The 9,513-nt window shown below is 41.8% G+C and overlaps 1 protein-coding gene across 2 annotated transcripts in view; it reads right to left on the reverse strand.

The window, feature by feature from the left end:
- intu (inturned planar cell polarity protein) overlaps nt 1-8,766 on the reverse strand; it is a 25,954-nt gene extending 17,188 nt beyond the window's left edge. For both annotated transcript variants that reach the window (XM_088348705.1, XM_088348704.1), the window contains exons 1-8: nt 8,545-8,766; nt 4,691-4,868; nt 4,497-4,615; nt 2,958-3,047; nt 2,782-2,859; nt 2,530-2,704; nt 1,404-1,457; nt 1,268-1,330 (exon numbers count right to left, since the gene is read on the reverse strand). In XM_088348705.1, coding sequence (XP_088204831.1) covers nt 1,268-1,330; nt 1,404-1,457; nt 2,530-2,704; nt 2,782-2,859; nt 2,958-3,047; nt 4,497-4,615; nt 4,691-4,868; nt 8,545-8,567 — 780 coding nt within the window. In that variant the 5' untranslated portion in view covers nt 8,568-8,766. The remainder of the gene's footprint in view (nt 1-1,267; nt 1,331-1,403; nt 1,458-2,529; nt 2,705-2,781; nt 2,860-2,957; nt 3,048-4,496; nt 4,616-4,690; nt 4,869-8,544) is intronic.
- Nucleotides 8,767-9,513: the final 747 nt, after the last annotated feature.

Below are 9,513 nucleotides of genomic sequence, written 5' to 3' on the forward strand. Positions count from 1 at the left end.
TTTCAGCAGGTGGTGTGTAGCGGGATTTTTTTTAAATGCAAGAAATGTGCCTTGACTCGAAACGGTCAGCACGGCGGGGCAGTGGTTAGCTCGTGTGCGGCACAGTTTTGAGGTCGTGAGATCGAACCTCCTGTGTGGAGTTTGCATGTTCTCCCCGTGCTTGCGTGGGTTTCCTCCGGGCACTCCAGTTTCCTCCCACATTCCAAAAACATGCATGTCAGGTTAATTGGCCGGTCTGAATTGTCCCTAGGTGTGAATGAGCTGTGTGCCCTGCGACTGGCTGGCAACCAGTTCAGGGTGTCCCCTGCACACTGCCCGAAGATAGCTGGGATGGGCTCCAGCATCCCCGCGACCCTACGGAGGATAAGCGGTGCAGATAATGGATGGATGGATGGATGGAAATGTGCCTTGGCTCAAAACATGTTGAAAAACACTGCTCAATGTATTGATCTCTGGTCTTTCAATGTTAAGCATTTAAAGTTTGCAGTTGGTTCAAAATGTGGCAGCAAGACTTTTGACTAGGACAAGAAATATCACTCCAATTTTAGCTAACCTGCACTGGCTTCTTGTTTGTTTAAGATCTGACTTTAAAGTTCTCTTAATAACATACAAAAGGTTTGCATGGACTTTCTCCCTCTTATCTCTCTGATTTGATTTCCCCGTATGTTCCTGCTTGGACTTTGCTTGGAAAATGCTGGTCTACTTTGACTCCAGAAAGAAATCTGTATGATCGATAGAGTTCTGCATCTGGGCCTTTGTGCTGTGGAATGCTCTGCCACAAAACTTGACCTAAGATACACTTCTATACTATAGCTTTAATTGATGCCGACCTCATACTTTTCTTTCCCTGCCCTTTCCGACTGCCTGGCTGGTGGCAGAATGAGGGAGAGGGACGTATCGGGATGCGTCAGCAGACCAGCACCTGGAAATTAAGTGTGTCATCATCTGCATTGACTAGCTGGCTGAGATGGGAAGCGGTGTCGCCTGCTGTCCCCAACTTCTTGAACAATTTACATATTCCCCACTTTTTCAACCGAGTTATTCCTTAGCCTATATGCCAGTTTCAGTTCAGGGGATGGTGGAATTGGGCCTGTTTAGTCTTTTGAGACATTTTGTGATTAGGGGTACATAAATTAACGTGACTTGACTTCAATTGATTCAATCCAGTTTTCTTGGTTCTTTGTTTCTGAACATAAACTGGACATTGCTTTCTACACTTCAAAAAGATTCTCATTAAAACAATTTTAAACTGCGGGGCAAAACTCACCTGGTAGAAGACACAGGAGCCCAGAATTGAATAGAAACGCCTCAGGCCAAAGTTGTCCTCAGACTGGCAGGTGATAAAAGCGATAAGGTCAAGCAGAAGTGTACGCTGAGCATGGAAAAAAGGCGGTGTGGCTTACCAATGCACCAAAATCAAAGGCCTCAATGTCGGTGAGAATGGAGTCAAAATCTGTCTGAGATGAAAATAGCTGATGCAACTTTCATACAACTTCATGCTTCCATGAACAATAGTCACCAGACATCATGACATCAGCCAATAAAAGGAGACAGTTGAAATACCTTGTACGGTAATTGGCTTCAATGACAATAAGGTCATGCATTGTTAGTTTCATGACTATTTTGTCAGGCGAGGCCTGCTATTTTTTTTAGGATGTACAGTAATCCCTTGTTTTTCGCAGTGGGGGCAAAACCAGTCAAGTAACAACCTTTAGTGATTTATTTAATGCTCTAATATACATTAAAAGCAAAGAACACACCCAATTTACAGGATCAAAATTACAGTACTTCATAAACTTTTTTTATTTTTATCTATTTATTTGTGTTTTTGGGAAAAAAAACTGTAATGTTGCATAAACTACACTTAAGGATGGAAATGATTTCAGGATGCCACCGTTTTTACTCCGGTTGATTTTTTGTCGCCATCATGTGGACGAGCATTTTTTTTTGTTACTGCCTCCCTCCACTAAGACAGTGAAGGAAAAGGCCGTTAACATAGAAAAGATGGCAAACCACATCACCGGGCAGCAAATCAAGGATATTTAGTGCCGGAATACTCAATTGCCTGTGATGAGTCGTGTGATGATTTCTTTATTGCATTTTTAAATTTTGTCTAAGCAACAAAGCATCCTGTAATTCATTATTATTGTAATGAAGTTAAACTTGAGGTGATATCCTACGGCGTGGTGCATCATTATCCAGAGGATGCGTTGCATCCAACTTAGTCATTATGATAGAAGGCTAACATAGCTCATATGGGTACATACAGCATGCGTTTTATTCATTTTAAAGTTTATAAAAGGCTTTTATTTTTTTATGGCTTTGGTCTAATTTGGGTTTTTTTAGGTCCAATATGGCTCTTTCAACATATTTGGTTGCTTACCCCTGGTTTAACTATTCTAAATCCTCAAAGCGGCGAAACCGTGATGAGTGAACAGCGATTCAGCAAGGGATTACAGTAATCCCAATTCAAAATGACATCATGAAAATCACATTGAAAAATAATGGTGTAGCGAGGTCTTGACTAACTTTGATTGGCACTGGGAGCGTGAGCCAGCGCACAGCTGGAAGCCTTTCCAAGAAGACGTCATCGGAGATGTCGGGTAGTGCCATTGTGAGAGAGGATGGTGTTCGTATCAGCCGACCAAACAAAGAGCGGAAGAAGCGGTCCAGCTGTGGCACATGCTCCGTCTTTCCAAAAGCTCTGCGAATGATAAAAGGCATGGTTGGTATCACCAGACGCCTGGAGTGCTTGCCACCCGTCCAACGCGCCCTGTCCACCTGCTCAGCGAGCCGTACATGACTCGTAACGTATGTGCGGTGTCAGCCATCAGCCACTGCAGACACAACAACGGAACCCTGGCAGGACATTTGAGATCTTCTTAGACATTGCCTTTCGAAAAGGAAGCATCCACCCGACCGCCATGAATGGTTTAAGCCTTTCAAGAAGCGCTCACGTCTGGGCAGGAACTCCGATCACCAGTAGAGCGTGGTCTTCCTTCCAGTAGCCCACATGCACAAGATGTTGTTCCAGCATCAGGATCGAGCTGAAAGACACAAAGAACGGGTCGGATGAGAGCAAGAATGCTAAGGACCGAATGATACGGTTTATGAGTATTAAGAGGAAGCCGATAACAGATATTTGGAGCTAATATACATTGCTGTAAAAGCTTAAAAATTGGCATAAGAATTTCAGTAATGCCAAAAGAAACAAAGAAAATTTTGTTATTGACTCATCTCATCTCATCTCATTAGCTGCACCGCTTATCCTCGGTTGCGGGGGTGCTGGTGCCCATCCCAGCAATCATCGGACAGTGGGCAGGGGACACCCTCAACTGGTTGCCAGCCAATGCAGGGCACACAGGGACAGACAACTCACTCGCTCATTCACACCTAGGGACAATTTGGACCGGCCAATTCACCTGAAATGCATTTTTTTTGGAATGTGGGAGGAAACCGGAGTGCCTGGAGAAAGCCCACGCAAGCACGGGGAGAACATACAAACTCCGCACAGGAAGTCTGGAGCTGGATTTGAACCCACGCAGGAGGTTCCCATGACATGAACTGTGCCGCACATGCGCTAACCACTTCGACTCCGTGCTGCCCTTATTGACTCATATGAACCTTTAATAGCTCTCTGAAAGGTTTAACAGTAAATTAATTAGAATTTCAACACAGCAAACATGACTTTCACTCACACCAAAAACTTACAGTGCAAGAAATAAAATTAAGCTTAGCAACAACTCTTATAAAGGTACATAAAAACTTAAATAGCTCCCCATTTTTTTTACAATAAATAAATAAAAATGTCAATACAACCATCATGACTTAAATTAACTTAAAACAAAAAGTACATTGAAATTTTAACCGAGCTGGTAAATCAAAAAGTGTGGGCACTCCTGTTTGGAATAGAATATAACTTTAGTGTCATTGTTATAAAATGGGTTAACATATTGTGTTTAAGAGCCAAATTGACAAACTAATATTGTGTAAACAGCTAAGCACTGAGCATTCCACTTTAGCTGGCTTTTTATGCTCTCTCCCAATCCAAAACACACACTCTTAATTGATAAACTAATGATATGATAAGAGCTAAGATATCAGTCTCCACTTGGACGTGCTTCCCTAAAACAAGTTACCTATATTTTTCATGCTATCTCTTAATCACTTTTTAAAATTTCAATATTATCAGTGGTCTTGATTCACAGCCATGTCTGGCCTCAGGACTTCGAAGAGCTGCTTCTGTTTGCTCTAACTTCCTGCTTCAGTGATTCTGCCCCCGATCGCTAATCCAATCAGAAGCCGCGGGGTGGGTAGGGTCCCAGACAGAGGGAGGGAAGAAAGTAAGAGAAAGGCTCGACTGCATCTGAGACTAAATAATCGGCCTTTCGGATAAATAAAAATGCAGATACCCGACAAATTCCCAAATATTGATGCCGATAATCGGCCTGCCTGGTAATTGATCGACATCTGCAAGGTGCCCTCCTCCTCCCTACCTGACCACATGAGATCCCGTTACACTGTCCAGCATATCGCACAGCGTCAAGAAGATCCCTCTGGCCCCCTTGAGCTGGGCAGCTGCTCCTGACTTTGGGTATTGGTACAGGATCTCCTCCTGCACACATCACAACAAAGGTGGCCACAATTCACCAAATACAAAACTCTGTTGCGGAGGCACCTCTGTACACACCTCGTCCTGGAGCGTTTCAGTGTCCATTTGAAGTGACCGGTACATGACGGCATGTGGCGTAAGCGCTTCTGATCCTGCCTCAACTGGAGCATTGGCCACGTAAACCTTGTCTCCCATGCTGCTCTCCTTTCGGTTGCCATTTTTTCGGACGTTGTCCGACCATTTGGGTTCCTGATCACTGGAATAAAGTAAGTTTAGAATGATAAAGGTGCTGTATCTGAGTCAGATCAGGAGGATTCTCTTGCTACTAGTGAACACGGAAACCAGTGTTTCATGGAGGGGAGAAAACCCAAAACAACAGCCTGGAGGGGATGGGCTGCACTTGCCCAAGACATAACACAGGAAGTGGTGCCTCAACGACCCAGGCAGTTTAAGGACCCAAGAACCAAATAATCTGCCTGTGCCGAAATAGACTATGCCTCTTTAGGGTCAATGCTTGACCCAAAACTGGCTTTTCAACGTAGTTCCTGCTAGCCGCAGGATGCCCTCTAGCCTCAGCTATGGTTCTCACAGGTCTTTTCTGAAAATAGCTCACTATAGTCATTTTCTAGAAAAACGATTTTCTTAGTGGTTGAAAAAGGTGCGTGCCCTAAACCATTTACACTGTATATTCATGATATTGCATGCTAGGGATTTTTGGGTAATACATTTCCTTTTAGTAAGCGATCCTCGTTAATTAAAGTAACCTCCTAACAATGTGCTAATCATTAAAGGTTCCGTATGTAACTTCAAAATATTCTTCTTGCTAACTCCATCTTATTGCGCGTGCAAGTAGGAAAAATTATTTGGGTTGGCATTTGGAGTGTATTTGAAACGGTGCTTATCTTATTTTCACCATTTTCATCCGGGAAGAAAGCAAAAACCGCCAGCACATGCGTGGAATCACTCTCATCTTCCCAATCTCCCCTGCTTCCTTCCCTCTGGCATAATGCGATTTGTGGCCGGAACACCAATTATAAAAGTGAGATAAAAGCAGATAGGTGCAGTAGGAAAAAATATACAAAGGCTCTTTGAACTCAGATGGGCATTGTCAACACAGAAGCTCAGTAGCTTAGGTTGTAGAGCGCTTATCTTGTGACCAAGAGGTTGCAGGTTAAATCCCTGGGTCCTCAGAGTTTAATGTTGAAGTGTCCTTGGGCAAAACACTGAACCCATAAGGCCACAATGGGCATGGAAGCCTCTGGCAATTGGTGCAGGTGTGAACCGTCCTCTCGTGGTCCAGATCCTACCTCTCAGATAGGACGCACTGTGTTAAATATGGTGAAATGACATCTGAGCCCTTTAATGTTACCTGTGGTGTTCCGCAGGGTTCAGTGCTTGGCCCCCTTCTTTTCAGCATTCACATGCTTCCATTAGGTGATATTATTCGCAAGTACAATATCAGCTTCCACTGCTACGCAGACGACACTCAACTATATCTTCCGTTGGAGGAATCTCCCACACTTAACTGTGGAAATTTGGAGGCCTGCCTCATTGAGATAAAAGAGTGGATGTCACTCAATTTCTTGCGTCTTAACTCTGAAAAGACCGAAATGTTAGTCATTGGTCCATCTAAATGCCGTGACTTATTCTCAAAAACTGCTGTGAACATTGACAAATGTCACATCACACAGAGTGACTCAGTTAAAAATTTTGTTGTCATATTTGACCCTGATCTATCCTTTGAAATGCATGTAAAGAAAATTACTGGAACCGCTTTCTTCCATCTTCGTAACATTGCTAAAATCCGTTCAATACTGTCTCGGTCGGATGCGGAAATTATAATTCATGCGTTTGTTACCTCCCGTCTCGATTACTGTAATGCACTACTCTCTGGTCTCCCGAAGTCTAGAATCAAGTCTCTTCAGCTGGTACAAAATGCTGCAGCGAGGCTTTTAACTAGGACAAAAAAGTACGATCACATAACACCGATTTCGGCTAACCTGCATTGGCTACCAGTTAGCCTTAGATTTGATTTCAAGGTTCTCTTAGTATTATACAAAATCATACATGGACTTGCTCCCTCTTATCTTTCAGATCTGATTTGCCCCTATGTCCCGGTCCGAAACCTACGATCTGAGAGTGCCGGTCTTCTGGTGATCCCAAGAGCAAAGAAGTGTTCTGCTGGTTCGAGAGCGTTCTCCATCCGGGCACCGGTGCTGTGGAATGCTCTTCCCCCTGATATCCGATCTGCAACCTCAGTGGAAATGTTTAAATCTAAGCTTAAAACTCACTTCTACTCCATAGCATATGAATAACCTACTCTTCTCGTCGGCTGAAAAATAGTCTGTGTAATATAGTGTAATAATCTGTGAAGCCCTTTGAGACTCTTTGTGATTTAGGGCTATACAAATAAAAATGACTTGACTTGACTTGTGGGTGAACGGGTAAAGTTTGAAGTACACTGTGAAGCTCATTGGAGGTCTTCAGTGACTGATAAAAACCTCTTATTACCATGGTGGCGCCAGCGCCCCCATTTAACAAGCACAATTTGAATTAACGAAACTCTGCAACATTGAATCAAAGTAGTTCTCCAAAACACAAACATGGCAGCAACTTCCCACAATTGAAACTCGCGTGTGGCAACGGACTGATCACAGGAAAGAAATGACACAGAAGGGGCATAATGAGTAATTTGTTTTGTAAAGCATTTTTTGTTATCTGTAACCTATTAAAAATAATTCCTTCGAAGATGACTTTATTAGTTTTGATTGTCAAAGGGACAATGAATTGGGTTACTGACGGGTGATGCATAATGTGGGTCTCTGTCTCCAAGAATTGCTTCACCATCTACCACACAGGCCCATAATACGCGTGGTCATTGTGAAAATAGTGGAAATGTATGGAAAATTGAGGAAGTAAGACCCCAAATCATTTTTGCATGTATGTGTGACAGTTCATATTTCCAGCTCATGTTGGACTGTTCACTCTGCTAGCCTCTGGGAAGAGGTACTGCAGTGTGCGGTGCAGGACCACCAGGCTCCGCAATAGTCTAGTCCCCCTGGCCATTAGACTGTTAAATGGTCAATCTAACATATAGTTAACTTAAATCTAAACGGCTGCTAATCTGACTTTTTGCACTACTGGCAGTTTTTTTTTTATAGCTTGCCACTCCTTGCACATTGCTCTCTGCACTATTGTAATTACAGCGTTATTGTTACAGTGTTAATGTTACTGTGTACCTGACTTGTTAACCTGACTGCCCATTTTGCACATCTGGTTAGCTACTCTTCTTGCACTATCGGCACTATGGTAAAATACTATACGTAGCCAAAATACAATACAACATTATTTATATCTGTACATTCAAGGAAACTGTGGGGGTCAGATGCATCGACATTTCGTTCTGTATACACGTGTACTAGAATGACAATAAAGTAGATCTGAATCTGAATCTGAATCTGAATTTTACAATGTGTCCATGTTCAGTTCCAGTCTCTACTTCATTATAATGTTTAAAAATCAAAGTCCGCGTTTTGTTTTGTTTTTCATTCTAAACCGTTATTACATTGTCTTCACACATATTTAGGGTAGATATTGAAAAATATTGAAAGTTTGGATTGTTCTGGAAAAAAGGTCCCAAAGTAATCACATATAACATGATTTTTGACTCTTACATGGCCAAAATAACAAACAAAAAAATCCAAGCTCCGTGTTTGATACTTGGGCAGTTAAGGGTTAAAAGCGCTATACAAAGGCAGTCCATTTTACATGGAAATTTTTGAATTTTGAACTTTTTAAGGAAACCTCAAACTATGCACCCCAACTCTAACGTTTAAGCAGTGTTTCTTGACAACATGGTTCAGAATTATTATTCAGCTATCTTTGTTACATGTAATGATGGTTAGTTTCGTTATTATTAGGTTCATACTCACTTGATCGATGAGAAGAGCGGCATGTTGCCTTTTCTGGCGACCTCTGACTCCGGCCAGTCAGCAAAACAAATTACTGCCGCAAAGTGTGTTTGGAGCGCTTCATACGAGACCAAATTTTCCCCAAAGTTTCTTTTGGGAAATTAAAAAATAGAAACTTGTTAACAACGATTCGTTCGTAAAAAACAAAAAAAAAACAAACGGATTTTTGTTCAGTACAGTACCAAGCCATAGGAAACGACAGTCGATTATTGATGACGTCATCAGGCGGGTGGTATTGATTCCCAAAACACTTAAAGGAAATTGGCCCTTAATTGGTCCTTTTAAATTAAAATACTATATATTAAATATGTAATATCATCATTTGAGTTTATATGTTGTTATCAAAACCTGACACAAAGTAGAACTCTTTGTGGAACACATAGCGTCCAAATTCTCAAGGTCGGGTTAATTTTGGTTCACCAAAAAACGGACTTAGTATTTATTTTACTACTTGTTTTTTTTAAAAGAAAAAACAACTGATAAAGACTTGTTTTTTTTTTTAAACAATGGCTGATATATGTATTCAACAGAGTGATTTTTAAATAATGCTATCAAACTGTACAACAAACCAAAATACCATGCCAGGGGGGAAAAGGAAAGTTACATAAAAGTGCAAAAATGATTTCAAATATTGGTATTGATGGCCCCCTGGTTCTGGGAAAACCTAATGAACAGCATGCATTGCTTCATTGGAAGGCAATGATGGAGATTTTCCGATCAGTGAATTTACATTTGTGAATGTAAGAATTTCGCTATGATGATGGTGATGATAAGATTGACTATAAAGGTTTCTGTTGGTTTTAACTTAAGTCTCTCAGTCATATATAGTATGTCTAGTACAATATCTTTCCAAAATAGTTTGGAGCCCATCCCAACCATCTCCGGGTAGTGGGCAGGAAACACCCTGAACTGGTTGCCAGCCAATCGCAG

Source organism: Urocampus carinirostris, chromosome 11 (assembly GCF_059441175.1).
Source record: "Urocampus carinirostris isolate Australia breed hairy pipefish chromosome 11, RoL_Ucar_1.0, whole genome shotgun sequence".
Taxonomy (NCBI): domain Eukaryota; kingdom Metazoa; phylum Chordata; class Actinopteri; order Syngnathiformes; family Syngnathidae; genus Urocampus; species Urocampus carinirostris.